The following is an 18,222-nucleotide window of genomic DNA, read 5'->3' on the forward strand; positions in this document are numbered from 1 at the left end:
GATCACAAGTGGACGAAACCATGCATTCTATTCTGACAGGCAGAAACAGACATGGTAACCAAAATGTGCAAGATTCGAAAGAAATCTAGTCTATTCCGACAAACACAGCTCACATGTGAAATCTTCCCAAAGTGGCTGAACCTTTGGCCAGCTAGCTGTACCTAGATGCACTTAGCATGCAATCAGTGTGGCCACTAGGCAAAATCGCATAACACTACGTTAAAACTCGATATTACAAAGTTAGTAAAATCAGCAGTTCGCTTTGTTATATTAAATTTTCATTATATTGAAATTTTATCTTTTATGCAAATAAGTACAGTCGCCGACAAATTTTTACTACATACACAAGGGGCCGCAATATTTTCTAACTATCAGGCAATTAGAAAAGGCAAATTTAAATGAGAAAAAAAAAATTATTTTGTTAAATTAGACATTTGGCAACGAAAGATAGGGTTTCAAGCCGTATCAACCATATGTTCACATCGGTGGTATGAAGGGGACCCACACGTTTGCGTCCACTCCGCCTCTGTGGCTGATAGTGTCACCCACATTGACATGACACCATCACAAAGAGCGCCGGCAATGGGGAGCGAACACTTCGTCAGCCTCCGGCTTCCACACATCTCTGAAATTCAAGATTACGTAACCTCCAGCACTAAACGCATGGAAAGACAGCACATGATGCCATGCCATCTCAGCCCACCCAGTCTTTGCTTAGGTGTGAGATTACCTCTAAAAAATGACATGCTGGCTGCGTATGCTCTTAGCCACGCATGGCACAGCCTCACTGGAAAAGGAGACACGCGCCAACCTGTGCCTCTACATCTCTACGCAATGTGTGAAACTACTTACCTTTCTATTCTTTTGAGTTTTCATGCTTTTATCTTCATGCACAGCACGTGTCGATGTCATACTCCTATCAATGTACGTGTTCTTGTTATCACTTCCTTTCCCTCACCCTCTTTCTGTCCCTTCCCTTTCCTGGCCAAGTGCTTTATATTACTCACAGTTACCCACAATAAACATGCTCTCTTGGATGCTCTCTGCTGGAAGTACATGGTCACTTCAATACTCAGGGACACGCTGCCTAAGAAACACCACATTAGAATAATGGGATATTCAAACTTAGAGCTGGTTCTCTGAAAACAGCTTTCTTTAATATGTTACAATGCTAACAAAGCATAAATATGAAAAAAATATTCTACTTAAGTTATGGCTTTCAGCCATAGCAGTGCTGAAAGCAGAGAAGCAAAAAACACGAAGTGATGGTAAACTAGTTTAGAATACTTGATGTTCTGATACATGTTCAGAAGTTCAACTTTTATAGACACAGAAGGTTCTGCATTCTGTGGAAGCGTATGCAGGAACCCTACATTGTATGGGTGAATTGGCAATAACCTTTCTGGTGTGAATTTTGAGAACTGCAAGGAGTGTGGACACTCATGCCAGCATTTCTAGTACAGGCTCAGTGTAATGACGGAAAATATTATTATGCTTCTGTAGCATCATTTAGCGCGAGATACCTTTTTGTACAGTTTAGCATGAACCGCAAAGCAGCTTTACCACTGCACTTGAAATATATGTGCACATGAATTTAATTCTGGCAGGGCCACTAGTCAAAGAAAAATCAACTCTAATAAAGCAGTTGGTAATCAAATATGTCTTTATAACATTTTTGTCTGAAAAATAAAAAGGTTTTGCTTGCTAATGCATATCTGGGAACTAACAGACTTTCGCACCAAGATCTCACCTAGCAATCCGCCAAAAGTGACGGCTCCCGACAGAGCAGCAAAGTAAATGAAGATGGCCGTAGCTAAGCATTGGCCATCAAGGGCATCCTTGAAGTCGCTGAGGTACCAAGGGTAGCGATTCTTGATGTCACTGCACAGGCCTCCAAACAATCTGCCACTGCGCTTCAGTGGTTCATACTGTGGAGCTTTGTCTTCCACAGCTGAAAAGAAAAGCAGCAAACAAGCACTGTGTAAGTACTTGCTTACAAAAGCCCCCTTCATATATTTTTTCTTTTTTTCTAGCATCTAAAATATTCAAGCTCAGCTGAATGAAGGCCAAAAAGACTGTTTGCCATGCTCCAAGTTACTATAAGCCAGGAGTCAGGCTTATTCCAAAAAAAAGTTATAATAAAAATATTACACAGCGCTTATACATGTAAATAGGTATTCTTTGCTCACTGCTTGCATTTGATGTGTACGAAGCTCACAGACTGCAGAAGAGTTCCAGCTTAGTGAGCCCCAGCAGACAGCAAAAAGCAGTGTCACACCTAGTTCCAACATGTCCTTAGAACACTGCTAGTCTCTCTGCTTCTGCAGGAGGAGGTCAGCATGAGCAGGCAAACACGCATTCCCCACAGCATTAGCACACAGGCACTCTCACACAGGGGCTTGCTGCCTTGAACCAATTCCAAAACAGACTAACGGGGAGCCGGCTTCTTTGTCTGCATCTTGCGCTTGCGAATATCCTCGTACTTCTTCTTGAGGTCATCAACAGGCAGCAAAGACTTCCTGTCCCAGTCACCGGGTGGCAGAACGACACTGTCGTCCAAGAACTCGTTCATAGCTCTAAGCAGGTCACGGCGATCTTCTGCTTTGTATGCTGCAGTGTGAAAGGCCTGCAAGGCACAATGACAGTGAGAAACATTGCATAAAACTGACACAGAAACAAAATGAAACGTGCAGAACTTGTGTAACTTCCACCAAAAACTGCACAAGGTCATAATTTCTTAGTACCATTATTAAAGCGAAGCTTTCTTCGTGCACCCCCCTGGGTTTCCCATCTGTTTGTTGGTTGGTTTTTTTACCAAATTGGCCGATTCCAGGGACAGATTGAAAGTGGAGTGTGCCAATCATGGAGATTGTGTGATAAAAACTGGGCCAATCCTGGAGATTATGTAATAGTAAACTGGACCAATCACAGAGATGTTATCAATACTGAACTAATCCCAGAGAATCCTGTAATAGGAAACTAGGCTGATCCCAGAGACTATGCGTAATCAAAGGTGGAGACTTGGTGGGCTGATCCTGACACCAGCATACAATATGCGTCCTCACAAAGGTTTTAATGTGGTTTGTAACTCGAGCCGATATTGCAGGCAGTGCAATCCTGAAAATCCTGATAATGCTGTCACATTACAGCTGTATAGGTGTTTATCACGAGGCCCTGGTTCTTCACCTCCAAACTTGGCACCATTGTCTTGCCGTGTAGACATAGCTGGGGGTCTCCCACACAGGTGTGGCATGGAGAGGGAAAGCATGAAGAACATGTGCAGGACAAAAGACATCTAGCCAAATAGACTGAACAGTAGGTCGCCATGGTCGCAGGGGTCACGTGGTGGGGGTGATTGATTTATCATGTGTTTGTCATCATAGCTGAAGCATTAAACATGCATTACTATGTTTTAAACTTTGCTGTACGTACATTTCTGCTCACAATGCTTCGTTCACCACTCACAGAACATCACATTAGCCTGCAAGTCATCAATGCATCCACGTTGCACATCATGAAGCCATGTTAACTTATGTTTGCATTTAAGCACAAGGTGTAAGGAATTACACAAGTTGGCATTAAAAGGCATCATGTGTCATGTGTCTCTTCGCATAGCACTCAATTAGAACAATTTAAGAAAACTTCGCTCATCAGATTCCAACAAGTGGGTCTGCTGCAATTTTTTTCTATTTAGAAGTGTCAGTAGCTTTAGCCAAAACACAAACATGGCAGCCACAGCAAAAATGTCCAGTGGACTATTTGTATTCGTGCACAAAATAAATGCACGTGAAGCTTCATCTGTAAAAACTTCTACTTTTTGTAATTATGTGTAAACCTAGAAGTAGTTTGTATTATGAAAGCAGAAACTTAGTTGCCTCATTTTCATGATATAATAAAGTTAAAATATGTATATTAAATATAAAAATTAAAAAGTTACTAAATAATTGCAAACAAATTAAGAACAAGACATAAATACTGGATGCTTTTACCATTTTTATATAAATAGTGGATATAACAGCATACACTTGGTGTCCACATAAAAGCTTTATTTTCTTTTATAACTTTGTCCCAGATAATTGGGTCACTTTGTATATACCTTTAAGTGATGTGCAAGAATGGCAAAGAGCGCATTAGCGGTGTTTAAAGTTGGTTTTAAATTACACTGCTCTGCTGAGGGTTAAATCATAACCATGTTTCCCCACTTCAAAACTGAAATAGCTTTGAAAAGTTTGGCAATAGGTGCTGTTAACCCAGTTCTACATATCCCAAGACTTTTCAGGATGGTTCAAACATACAATCAAATAAAGCATGATTTTTTTTTGGGGGGGGGGGATAACATGTATTTAAGTACAAGGAAAGAGATGTAGATAATAATTAAAGAAACTTACTGTATTTGACATTAGGGTGGAGATGGAACGACCGACCTCATGGTAGTCCAGGTCATCAGTATGTGATGGACCCAGCAAAATGAAGAAGAATCTCACAGGGATAGGAACCTGCAAGCAAAATTAACTTACAAAGGATCTAGCTAAGGCAAATGCTACAAAGAAAAAAGAAATGCTGCTAGATAATTAGCTATGATGGCTAAGGGGCAAAAAGTAAAGAAAAACGAAAGACTTCTGGTCTCCAATAAATTAAGTAATTAATTAATTATGCCAGGATCAATGTGCACTGTGGTCTGAGTATTGGCGCATAGATACAGTTAAAAAAAAATTTATATACAAAGAAAAATGAGAACAATAATATGCTGAATCATATGGATCCTTAGTCAACTTGGTTAGTGACGGATCCATTAGATATACAGATAATAAAATTAATGCAAATGAAAAGGCGTAAGTATCAGAAAGACATATCATAAATAGTGCTCACATTATGCGAATACACAGGATATACAGTAGAACCTTGTTAATATGATCCCGTTACAAACGATTTTCTGATGCCAATGCTTGCCATTGAGAACAAAAAATGACGCAATACAGCTACGCTTTTTTTACCTCTTCATGCGTTCCCGAAGAACACGATCTCTTTCAACACCATTATTCAGTGCATCACCAAACTGTGATCATATAAGATTTCCAGCCACTAGATTCCTTTGTGAACAAGGTACAAGGCATGCGCGGCGCGATCGAGAGCAGTAGGCGCATGCCACGGCAGCTTCACAGCAGTACTCACCCGCTCATGTCATGTGAAAATGCTGGCACACACTCGAGTTTTCCTTTGCGGTACCAACAAATCTACTGGCAGGTCATTGCATGTTGCATTCACAGCTATCACTGCCAATCCTATTGCAATAAGCATCTTCACCTATCTATATCATAGCATGTGTGGCGTAAGTCCTGTTGGAAGCCTACTGCAGGCTTTTAGTAGGCAATAAACCAAACGATAATCCAATGAAAAAATGCAAAAATATGTTAGTCACAGTACTTTCTTACTAAAATACTTTTGAGCCTGCCAAACAACCTAGGGTAAACTTTTTACAGAGGCACCCAATGAAAAGCCAAATTAGGTGTCACTTCCAAGTATTTATGCATATGCATATATGCACGCTCCAGGGCTACTCCATTAAGGTGCAGATTGCAGCTATATGTGGCCCAAGTTTGCGACTTGAGGTAAAAACAATGAATCTTGTTTTGTTGCTAAAGCATTGCTAAAACAGTGCACTCTTCTTGATAATGCTGGTTCACACTCCCACTGCTACCCATTTTTAAACCTGGAGACAATCGCAGCAAACTGGTCATTAACACCATGAAAAAGAAAAAAAGATTTATATTCTGGTGTTCTACACGCCAAAATGACGATCTTATCATGAGGCAGGTCATAGTGGGAATCTCTGGATTCATTCTGACCACCCAGTGTTCTTTAGCCTGCAAACAATGCATGTTACACAGACGTTTTTCCATTTTGTCGCCATCAAAATGCTACCGCTACAGATCCTGCGACCTTCTGCACAACAGGTCACCATGCAAAAGCCCTGGTCACTTATACTTCCTATCGCATTCTCCACTGCATTCTTTTTAGACAGAACTTCTAGACTCCTCATTACATTGTAGATTATACAACACGAGTTGTTAGGAAGAAAACAATGAAAAGAAACTAAAATATCTGGTAACTTATACGCAGAAATTGATACACTGCGGGTTGTTCGAGCTGGATGGAACAGTGGGGTGGTGTCACTAGACATGAGTGACCATTCAGCAAATCACCTACCTCCATCAAATTAGGCATCACTTGCCCCTGCGCCAGTCTGACAAAGGCAATGGTGGGCTGCTCCAAGAAATCTAAGCCTCCCACTAGCACGGCGATCGCTTCCGCATCTTCGGGTATTCTTCGGAGGATATTGGCATCAGGCTTCCGCAAATCATCCGTGGAACACCCAGGAAGAAACGGCTCAGTCTCGTCACGTGTCTGCAATAAAGAATATGTAAGGCACATCAAATGAAAGTTCTACCCTAATTATCCCTCTTAAATTTTGAATGGAAGAGTAGTTACGCCTTTGTCAATAGAGATGCGTGTATCTGCAGTAAGCAAAGGCATGCTGCGGTTCCCGGCATTTCCGTTTACATGGTCTTGCGACGAAGATGTAAAGTTGCTAACAAGCGATGCTGACCGCAGTGACCTGGAAAAAAGGGAAACAAATGTATTGAACCTTTAAGCAAGATGATCTTGTGGGTGAACATCCGTATTTTTAAGTTTATTGTTGTGCCATTGATGTGACCAAGCAATTTCCCTAGTAGAAAAGCAAGGCAGCCGCTGGCTCTGTAGCAGACTATAGAGAGTTCTAGCTTGCCTACAAAATTTTTATGTTTTGTAGTTTATCAGGTTACCAGATAGGCATACAACAGCAACAACGCTGATAGCAGTATCTTGTGAAACTCTGTCTAACCGCGATGACTTAGATAAGCTTTCACATTGTGTGAGTGTTCTTGTTGCAAAAAATTTAAGAAGGCAATGTCTGCCAAAAATTTACACCAGCAGCGAAGTGGACTAAACATAGTTACTGCAATAGCAGCTCTGTGTTTGTCTGGTTGAGCTCTGCACCACCAAGTGGCAGCACCAACACAGCCACTCATGATTAAGCCTCCGGTAACGTGGTAATCTGCAGAAAGTAAGAAGCTTGTGGACAAGCTAAAACTCTCTAATGCACTACATGTGGCACTTGTTCACCCTTGACACCTGTGCAATGCATGGAGAGTGCTTCAAACAATGCTTCCACCAACATCCACAGCTGGTGCTCTGGAGAACACAAGTTATGCACTTGCATGCTCACACTAACCACGGATTGCACTGCATACATTCAATTCTTAAAAAAAAAAAAAAGAGCATGTCAATGAGAAGCAATGTATGAAATAAAAAAGCTTATTTTTTTGTTGAGACTTGGAGAATATGGACAAACTGTTTAAATACTTAAAGGAACTTTAAAGCGCCTCGTTGATCTACTCCAAGATTAGGAAGTGACAAAGTGGCCATTTCTAGCCAACCAATAAAAGAAAAGGAGGCAGGTATAGCTACAGGTGTAGAATGAACAACTTCTGCCAAAAAAGAAATCAAATGAAAAAGAAAAGATTTTTCCTTCATTGATATCGGCAAATAAACTTTCTTTGAACATTGCTTGCAATTTTTTTTGTAGATTCCCTTAAAAGAAATCTTCAAGAAGTTCCTGAATTTTGCATTGATTTCTGTCAAAACCGTGTAAAGCAGGCATTTCTGCAATTTATAGCTAGAGTACTTTAACCTCCCCTTAAAAAAGTTATTGCTTCTTCGAATAGCTAAACATTGCAACTGTTAACATTGTAGTCCTCCACAAACACAATTATTTTCCTATTCGATTCAAACTAAACAATCTTTGAATTGGTGCAGAAAGTTTTGCACATCTGAAACTTGCTCACTTCAATGCTCTCTTAAGTGCTTGCTTTAACCTTTACAAAAACATATTCAAAAGCTTACATTGTACTTCCACAATTTTAATTTTCTTTTTCAGGAGGGATGATAGCAAAATACAATGACCTATTCTGAGTCTATACCCTGAGTCTATCTGAGATTTGCTATCACACAGCAAATCTAAAGTCATTTCCAACAAATGACATTTGTTGAGGTTAATGTCATTGTCACTGTATGCTTTCACATGGCGAAGACTAATGTCATTTGAAAACGATGACACTGCTGATAGTTAAAAAAAAAAAAGAGAGAGGCAAAAAAAGTACCAAACCCACTTCTGTCCAATAATTATTTTCCAATATGCTAAATTCCGTTGGAAAATGTGATCCTCCCTTTCACACCGTGCTTTTCAATCACTACTTTGTCGACACTGCCAACCAAGTCAAGTCAAGACAAGCTGAAGATCAGGCAAGCAACATGGCGGAAAGCACGACAGGCGCGTCCCCTACCTCTGTTGAAGAGGAACGAGAATGACAGTTGCGTGTCATCACTGCACTGATGAGCATGCGGGCTCCTAATATCCACATCGTCAGAGTGTACCATAGCAAAACACATGCGTGCATTTACGTCGAGTCAATCGAAGCAGCCACAGCCGATGCTCCAGTGTGAACAAACATGACTACCACAGCCAAAGCCAAGCACAGCCGTCTAGTCACCGAAATGAAAGTAGCTTCCTGTAATTGTGCATTGTGATGCACTTAAACATTATTAAAGTAATAATTAGGTAATAAAATCGACAAAACAATAGTTATTTTTTGTTAAACAGAAAAGCACGTATTGTATTTGAAGCTGACCGTTAGGCTCCTGGTGTCGAGCATACACATTCGATTCCGAATTGAATGCAAATGAGTTTCGTACGTGTACTCCTTCATTTGGAAATGTTGTTTTCAACTAATGTCATTATACTTTACCATGTGACAGCAAATAAATGGCATTATGAGCGAATGTCATTAATTGTAAATGACATTACATTTGCCGTGTTAGGGGTATTAGATTTCAAGTCTCATTCCAAGGCAGGCAAATATAATTTCCACATCGGTACTGCACTAGCACCCTGTGCTAGATGGCATCTGGGTCACCTTAGATATATTGGCTACCAAAGAATTCACTGCACAGCTTAATGCCAATATACTTTCCATGTTGCCTGGCTTCTACTCTAACCAATCCTTTCCCACTTCACAACAGTACATTTGCGAGTGGTGCACTGCCCATAATCAACTACAAACCTGTCAATGACATTGCTGCTAAGAGGTTTGCAAAACAGGTCACGGAACAATCACCAAGTCTAGCAAATATCTACAAAAGTTTACCAAAGTCTACCAAAATACCAAAGCCTACAAAGTCATCAAATAATGTGACAATAAGGTGTTGGTTGACAAAATATGTGGAAAGTGAATTTCCTCCAAGTAAGATGAAACCCAGCTAGAGTACAATCCCTGGAGTATGCTTACACTGACATGCAATACTGTCACATTCAACCAATTTCAAGTAAGCATGACGAGAAAAAACATTAAAGTACGAACTACCACATCACTTACTTGAGTGCTGTGAATGTACCAGATGAATTGCGACGAAGAAAAGTGTTCAGGCCTTTCTCAGCAGCGTGCCGGTGACGCAACAGAAGCACACGCAAAACAGCACCATGGCTCTCTGGTGGTATCTGCTCTGTCAGCACCATGTTGTCAACCACCTAAGTGTTGGCCATGGAAGGGCAAGACAAAAAAATTATGTTTGGAGCAGTTTTCTGAATTTTTTGTTAGTGAAATTTTCTGTATCTCTTTTTTTTTTCCAAAACACAACTGCATATCAATTGAAACTGTGCAACATGCAGGTGGTGTGCATGCAAAGTGATGTGTATATGTCTCCTGGGGGGTATTAGTGGCGAGAACTTGGAGTGGCGGCCTCTAGCGTGTGACGTCACGGCCAGGACACCGCTTGCTGCGGCTCACTCGGCTGCGGCGTGCGCTCGTTCCCTTCGTGTATGCTTGGGGTATAGGTGGCTAGAGTCGTACTTACTGAAGGGTATGTCTGCTTCTTTCTGCTGCCATGCCTGAACCACAATTCCTTCTTCAAAAGTGCGTGAGTCAACAAAATTTGCAGCCTGGATATCACAAGCTATGTAGCATTGAAGGGGTCTACTGGTTTTGCAATGCATATGTGCGCCGTGTCTGTCTATAAATTTTGCATAAAAGGAATGTCTGCAAATTCAACATGTGAAGTTGTGTATGATGCTTTGCTAAATACTTAACATTACCTTAGTAGTTAGCTATGAAAGGCATTGCATTTTACATGGTATTTGGCGTCAACATGTTATCCGTGTCAGAAAGACACTGCCCAGAGAAGCTGTCATCATGATTCTTATTACTCTGGTGAGTTGTTCTAGTGAAATATGGCCACCTCATTAATGCATTAAAAAAAAAAAGAGTTAGGCACGCATTTCGCATGAAAAAGTTTGCTGCTACTTGCACCGATCTCTGAAACAGGCCCCCATAAAATGAACTGCTCATGGCTGCTAACATGATGGTGTGTCATGAAGAGTATTTACATAGTTAATTCACAAATGCTATAGTAGCAATCGCCTGACAGAAAAATTTCGTGGTTATGATCAAGAGACAACCAATTGCAAGTGATGAAATGTTTCGTGGTGGCCCCCAGCAGCCTTTGTTGACAATATGGCACACTCTTCACGCAATGGTAACAGCGGATTAAAACCAAGCGACTGTTGTAGAAGTCATATATAGCTAGCATTTGTGGCATACTTGTTGCACCGCGGCAAGTACGGTATCATAACTGGATTCTTATATGTTATGTTTTTGGAGTGTCGATCCGCACATGAAAAACCCGCAATGGGCTCGTCTGCACTCCTTCGGCTGGCACTGTAGTATTGCCTTTGAGAACTGTATTGTCGTCTAAGAAATAAGTGCTTCAAATTAATTTTCGCGAACGAAGACATTGCAAAAACATATTTGAGACAACCACCACAAGTATGAAAGCAGAAGGAACAAGATCAAACAAACGAAAACACTGCAGAAAGTGCCCGGACAGCACTGGAACTGCAGCAGACGACAGGCGCAAGTCCGTGCCCCCGACGTCAATCGAGCGGTGCTCGCAGTGCCCCTGTAGTTCGTTCTTGGGGCTAATTCTGTAAGTGTCCACCTAATGAATACATAAATTTCATCTGCAGCTGAAGTTCTGATTGACTTGGCTGAGATATATGTGAAAAGGAGACAGGCACCACCGGCCAATCAGTATTTCGCAGCAGACTAAATGTACATGTCCACTATAGAAGACACTTACAGTATATCCCCCCCCCCCCTCTCCCCTGATATGCTAATAACTATAACACTACAGCTTAGCACTTAGATACAAAAGAAAAGTCTACCTTGTTGGCAATGCCTGTGAGATCTTTCTCTTCAAGGTCAAGCAGCACGGTGCCTTGTTCAATGCACTTGCGCAGGCAAAGTAGTGAGTGGAAAGATAATGAGGCTAAATGTGGCTTGCCCCAACGTTCCACATCCTCTTTTAGGTTTTCCTCATACTTTATCCAACGTGCCGTTTCTTTCCACTCATATGTTTCTGGCACCAGCTCGTCCAACTCCACAAAGACCTGTGCAGCATAATAGCAGACAGGCAAATATGTCTTTCAAATATTCAAGAGAAATAAATTTCAAGCCATTAAAATCCTACTGGAATGAAGCATTTCAAAAGGTTAATCTTCTTTCACTACAGATCTGTGGTGTGAACTGACCCTGTTCTGTATACTGCACAGTACAAACAACAACAAGCAATTAGTAAAGGGCAGTGGCTTGACAGCACTGGAGGACACAAGATGTTAATTGTTTTAGGGAAAGTGAATCCAACTGGACAAGTTGCGGGTTCATGCTCATGGTGTACCATTTTATTCTCTACTATTTGCAAACTGTTTTCTTGCAATACCACCCAATGCAAATGTGTTCCTAAACACCTTTGACTTACCTCATGTGGCTTTCGATCATAAAGCTTTTTCATGAATGGAACAGAGTATCTTTTTCCAGAACCTGAAGGAGGTGGTTTCTCAGAAGAATCTTCAGACGCAGGCTGCATGAATGAAAGCACAGTGTTCTTAGCAAGAATTTTGTGCCGACGCATGCCCTTCTGGTCTTCAAATCTATGACCTGAAATAATAAATACTTGTATATCAAAAACACTATAATTAAACAACAAAAGTTAGGAGATACATTATGCTTGCTGGTTAAGCCAGATGAAGGCATTATGAAGATACAGAAGAAAGCAGGAATAATCACATTATTGCAATATTTCAACCATTAAATACCTGATACACGAACTTAATTTGTGTCAACAATGTTTCTTTTTCTGATTTGGCTGGTGCATAACTATTGTAGCCTACAGCCAAACTGTGTACAAAACACAAAGAAAGCAAGACCACACAGTCTTGTATCATCTTACTTTCTTTAGGTCCTCTTTATAATCCGAAACTGCCTTCTCCTTCATGTCCAAAGCTGCACTACACTTGTGACATGTTTTGGACTGGCCTCACTAAAAAGTGATGAAATTATTTTTTGTACTCCCAAGAAATTGAGGCTTAACACTGTGATGAGCTGACAATTACAAATTAAAGAAAAAAAAGACAAAATTTCAAGCCAGTGCTCTTTAGGTCTCAACCTCATCCTCTCAATTAAAGAAGAGAAAGGAAATAAAGAAAGAGACAAAAAGAGGAAACATTAGGAAACATTGGTGCAGAACAATAAAAATTACTCAGAATGCAAAAAAAAGTTGGAAACGTTATAGTATTGCTATCTACCAATGTGCTTGATGAACAAACAATAAAATGAAAATTCACAACTTAACTTACTCGCCATCTCTTCGAGATCAGCTGATTGCAGAGTCATGGCTTCTTCAGGCTCTGTGATGACCCTGTATTTATCTTCAGCATCATGAAGAACCATTAGGCTTGGGTCATAAACGTACCGACGTCGCTTGTGCCTATGATGATGGTGGTGATGCCTAGCAAAGAAAGAAACATGCCACTATTTCTTTGAACGTAACAAGTTGCTGCAGTTTATTGCAAAGAAATATGCAACTATAACATAGCTAGGTATAGTAAACATAAAGTGCTAAATTGTATTTAGCACTGCAGACCCGCCCCTACTGTGTGCGTCCGACGTGCAGACATCTGAAGTAAGGCATGCTATAGAGATTTTATATTCAGAATTGAGAGTGCTGCTCCCTCGTTTACAGAGAAGTCATTACCTATCTTTTGTTCGATATGGTTCCAGTCCTTTAGATGTTGATGGAGGCTGCAAGTCACTCACTAATACCTGTGGTGGAGATGCTTCTTCCGTGGAGTCTGACCCTTTAAAAAAGACAAATTTTTCTAAGTACTTAAAAAATTTAATGAAGCTAGAGTGCTAAGAAACTATCAACTATTTGAGCAATGGTGCCAGAAAGTGCATACTTAGATTCAAGAGTTGTCATATAAATACACAGACACACAAAAAGATGCGGGAGCAGCAAGAAATTGTCAGTGAATTACAAAGCCAAAGAGTGGTGCATGACGCATGTGCAACTGATATGCTTAATTAAGTTCATGTATATGCATATACTGTAACCATGATGTAAGACAATCTGTTTAGGCCTTACAAGAAGAGCCGATATTGACCGTTGGTTCAAAATGATGTCACAAAATGGCTCTCTGATCATAGGGCTGTCAAATGGGAGATGGCAATGCTATTCTGTGGAAAATATGCATTGTTCTGGTATCATTTTCTAACAAACTGCATATAGCCTCTCAACAAAAAATGCCAAATCACATATGCTCATCTGACAGCCCTATGATCAGAGAGCCATCTTGTGACGTCATTTTGAATCAACGGTCAATATCGGCGCTTCTTGTAAGGCCTAAAGAGATTGTCTTCCTCGTCATTTTGCAGCCAAGCTGACTGTGCATCGCCTGCATCTGCTTGCATCTCTGAGAGAGATATCTCTAGAGAATTTTTCTGGAGCACAAGTCCTACACCGTGATTGCAACTTAGCATCATGAATTTATTTAATAAACAACTGACTTCTCGAGTGATGTTGTGAGGTATGTGGTGTGTGAAGAAATATGAATTGCAAGAACATTTACAAGATGTTTCAAGGCATATCTGTTATATATGACAGCAAGCAGAGTATTTAGCCAAAGTGCCAACTGCCATCGATACGTGACATCTGGGAAGCAAATGTGACATTAAACAGTAAACATAATGAAGAGCTATGTTACATTCATGGTGATTATAGTGAAAAGACCTCAGAACAACAAGGAAATCGGAACAAAAAACAAAACAGTAATTACCCAAAATAAAAGCAACTTTGTGCTGTCCCCCTTCAGATTCGTTTTGCTCTTGAGAAGAATCTCGTACAGTTGATGATAAGGGGACGTCAGCATACTGCTTTCCATAATCTGCAGTTCGTGTGTCCAGATTTGGAAAGAAGCTGCACATCATTACAAGAAGAGAACACTATTAAAGAAGTCGATTTGACCATAGTTTTGGAAGTTTAGAGAACTTCACCAAAATGTCAAGGCTGAAAGTGTAAAAATTAAGGGGTAATAAAAACGAACTGGAGTCGGGCCTAACAAAACAAAGGGTTGGGAATGTGGGAACTGTAGCCATAATTTTTTAATGAAAACCAGAAGGGAGTAGAGTTGAAGCGCAACATTGCACAAGGGACAGGGAACCAGAGATATAGAAACGTTATGTCCGGTTCCCTGTCTTATGTGCCATTTTGCACTTCATGTCTACTCATGGATGGCCAACTAGCCCACTCCTCTTTTGACTCTTCATGGCTTTTTATTGCCCTGTATATGATGCAGTCATCTCACATATATTCACTCCTGAATAACACCTTCAATGAAGTTCACAAATGTCAAACACTTATACCTAGAAATTAAAGCAGGTGTTCCTTCAACATTATTCAACAGAAACAACATTAAGCCTACCAATCCTGTTGCTATATATTCATGTGCCATTGTAGAAATAGGATTATTTCTGCTACTTTTCCTAGTGCCTGCTTCTTCAAAATTAAGTTTGCCTTTTTTAAGCTACATATTGTTACGATTGGCATTTAGCATTGTTATACCCAGCATTCCTTCTCGACGATTACTGATTCACCGGTGAGCGTGCAGCTATGAAAGGCTCTTAACGCTGCATCGTCGCTTTCTCAGGACCAGGGAGCCGGCGGGTAAATCAGTGTAACCAAAGGCGATGGGCAAGACGAGCGCCCGCCTGGACTTGACTGGACCGACAGACTGTGACATGCAAACAAAAGGCCTCAATATTGAGGGAACAACAGCTGCCGCCCTTCGTGGAAGCAATGACTACTGTGAAGACCACTCTACCGAAACCTGACCCTGACAAGTGGACCGTCACGAATGGCCCACTAATTGATAAAAGGGGCCAATGTCAAGAACTTCCATGGGAACAACTTTGACATCAAGTTCTCAGTTTGCCACGTCGATGCCTTGTATGCGGGGGTGAACGTGCAACATTAGAGGCGGAGCCCAGCAGAACGATGTGACATCATGGGCGGGATTATGTGAACAGTTTAACGATTGTGGTTGGCCAAGAAGAAGAACAGTGAATTTCCCCAATGAGAGAAAGGGGAAAAAGAAGTGCATAAAAATTGGATCTTGAGTGTTGTGGGAGTGTGCTCCGATTCGTACTAGCACTCATGCTCGTAGATGTAAATCGCCATCATGCAAACTTGCAATTAAACAGTTTTTCTCATCTCTTGGACGTCGCCCTGGACCTCTTGATCGCCCGGCACCTGGCACATCATCAGCCACGGAACACTAATGACCACTCAGACACCGAGTGGCAACAACTGTATGACAGCGATGGGATACGCTAGCCGGGGTCCCAGCAGTACGCAAAAAACTAATGATTGCACACACCTGGCCACAAAGGTTGCCAGAAAGTGGCCGCTGTGCAGCGAAAATGAAAAACTGGCCTAGCTGGCTCTAGTCACGGCCAAAAACTGAAAAGTGCATTATCTGTCACCAAAAATGGGTGAACAGCAGCAGCTCGAGAATATAAATTGAGGCATGCACTAGAATATCCACCAAGGTGCTCGCTTTTGCTAGTTGGTTAGGTTCTATGCTGAAAACTTATAGCCGCCTTCTTCCATGCAGAATCGTAAAACCTGACAATGTGCCCCTCTGTCATGCCAGTGTGGATTTTGTGTTTCTGTCATACTGAATCACTGATATTGTGGTCCACAATAATTTGCTTCTTTCCTACACATATTTCTATGTGCTCACATTTTAACGCGACAGCGTTAAGGAGCTCGTGTAGCAGAAAAGCCGGTGTCGTCGGCATTGGCCGTGAGTGATAAATCCCAGAAGGCACTTCATAAATAAAAAACATCTTGCAAGATGGGCTAGGTGGGAATCGAACCAGGGTCTCCGGAGTGTGAGACGGAGATGCTACGGCTCAGCCACGAGTTCGTTCCTTCAAAACGGGACAAAATCGTCTCTAGTGAATGTGGTGTTACATTAGAAATGTGCCATAGAAAGTTATACTGCGGTGTATATCGGTAATTATGACCATGTAACTTACAGAAGTCGCAGTTTCACGAGTAGCGAAGTACGTTTCCGCTTTATTTCTTCTGCGCTCTGCGCACACGCAGAACCATCTTGCTGCAAACACAGAAGGCCCCCTCCTCGCAATGTACGGCGCTGCCCCGACACGTGGCGCGCCACTCGCGCCATGATCGCGTCCGCCTTCATGGCGCGTCGGGGCCCGGCTATTTGTGCCAATCGCGATGTTTGGCTGGCGTAGCGCGTTTGAGTAGGCGGTGCAAACGGGGTGCGATAACGCTATCGCGTTCCACTCTCAAAGGCGAAGCTTAAGCGTCCTCCAATTTTTTTTGTATCCCTTTATATATTTTGCCAAAAGCCTTTAGTTTCCAGTCAGCAGTTGTTTCATCTTCTCTCTTGCGCGTACATTTTGCCCTGCTTTCATTTGGCATTATGAGAGCCTATGTATGACCTATGCATTACCACTTCCTACATCATGGCAATGAACCATGGCCCACAAAGAAATTTGGTTCTACAAATTTTAGATTTAAATTATTATGTGTACAGATGTACAATCAGGATGAACAAGAACTGATGAAACAAAACAGTGACCAGTAGCAATGGCTTCTAGCATTACATATAAACGTGGCATGTTTATTCAGGTTGCTTAGAAGAATTAAATTGCTTTGCATGGAAGATGCACTCAACTAAAAGAGAAAGGCACATGCTACAACAGTGCAGTGGCTCTAAATTAGGCTTGTAAAGAAATACAGACAACTAGAGCTTTCACCTTATTTGATTAATGGCCATGGCACTAAGTCCATAAAACGATACTGAAAGTAGAGACTTCATTGACAGGAAAGAGAGAGAGGTCAATTTAAGCTGGCATACTCTAGTCTGCTAGTAGCACATACGTTAATGCATTTACTTCACCAGCAATAAATGTTAATTAAAACGTACCTTCTTTCATACTTATTTCACTAGAAAGAAGCAAATAGAAGGGTGCCTCCCCATAGTCCAGCTGTCTTTTAACATTTCAGTGCTTCCTTATTATGGAAGTGCAGTGTAACTGCAATGGTTATGAGCAGCCAACAGCTAGAGTGCATTTTAATTCCTAATACTGGTAGGGTTAAGACAAAGCCCATGTATAACTATAGTGCACATGCTGTGCAAGAAATCTCGCTGGAAGAAAACTATTAAACGAAATGGCAATGCACTTTCACTCAACTGCATCTTTATCAATGTGCGGCAAGTACTCAAACATTAATTCTTAAGCTTTCTTTATAAGAAACTTGAATAAATTTTCTTAACAGCTTCATGCCACTCCTCATGTGAACGACAATATATGCTTTTCATAAATCTTCCTCCATGTTGCAGAAAATTTGGGAGAAATTGCCAGCATTGAATGAAAATGAGGTCTTGCCTTTATTATAGGTGAATCATGCATGCTTAACTGTGGTACACAAGGTAATAAATGCCAAACACTTTCAGTACTGTTTCTATAGCTGGGCAACATGTGGTGATGATCATTATAATTTCTCACTAGCCATCAGAGTGGAAGCCACCGCAGCATATATGCTATTAATCTAATCACACTTTCTTTGCATGTGGGGTTGAGAATCCTTTATATCATTTCATGCACAGCAATTAAAGAAAGCTTGATCCAAAAATTCCACACAATTTCTAGTATGCTCAATGATTGATCACACACACAAGGTAAACAGTCGTTGATA

The 18,222-nt window shown here is 41.1% G+C and overlaps 1 protein-coding gene across 10 annotated transcripts in view; it reads right to left on the minus strand.

Moving 5' to 3' along the window:
* The window catches only part of LOC135915636 (band 3 anion transport protein-like), a 316,698-nt gene that overhangs the window by 45,003 nt on the left and 253,473 nt on the right, over positions 1–18,222 (minus strand). For 8 of the 10 annotated variants that reach the window (XM_065448767.2, XM_065448776.2, XM_065448789.1 and 5 more), the window contains 11 exons: positions 14,267–14,406; positions 13,186–13,288; positions 12,788–12,939; positions 11,911–12,089; positions 11,318–11,542; positions 9,474–9,625; positions 6,490–6,616; positions 6,208–6,405; positions 4,389–4,496; positions 2,434–2,626; positions 1,751–1,951 (listed from right to left, as the gene is read on the minus strand). In XM_065448767.2, the coding sequence (XP_065304839.1) occupies positions 1,751–1,951; positions 2,434–2,626; positions 4,389–4,496; positions 6,208–6,405; positions 6,490–6,616; positions 9,474–9,625; positions 11,318–11,542; positions 11,911–12,089; positions 12,788–12,939; positions 13,186–13,288; positions 14,267–14,406 (1,778 nt within the window). The remainder of the gene's footprint in view (positions 1–1,750; positions 1,952–2,433; positions 2,627–4,388; positions 4,497–6,207; positions 6,406–6,489; positions 6,617–9,473; positions 9,626–11,317; positions 11,543–11,910; positions 12,090–12,787; positions 12,940–13,185; positions 13,289–14,266; positions 14,407–18,222) is intronic. The other 2 variants (XM_065448757.1, XM_065448810.2) reach the window with 2 other exon arrangements.

The sequence above is a fragment of the Dermacentor albipictus genome, chromosome 1 (genome assembly GCF_038994185.2).
Source record: "Dermacentor albipictus isolate Rhodes 1998 colony chromosome 1, USDA_Dalb.pri_finalv2, whole genome shotgun sequence".
In the NCBI taxonomy this organism is placed as follows: Eukaryota; Metazoa; Arthropoda; class Arachnida; order Ixodida; family Ixodidae; genus Dermacentor; species Dermacentor albipictus.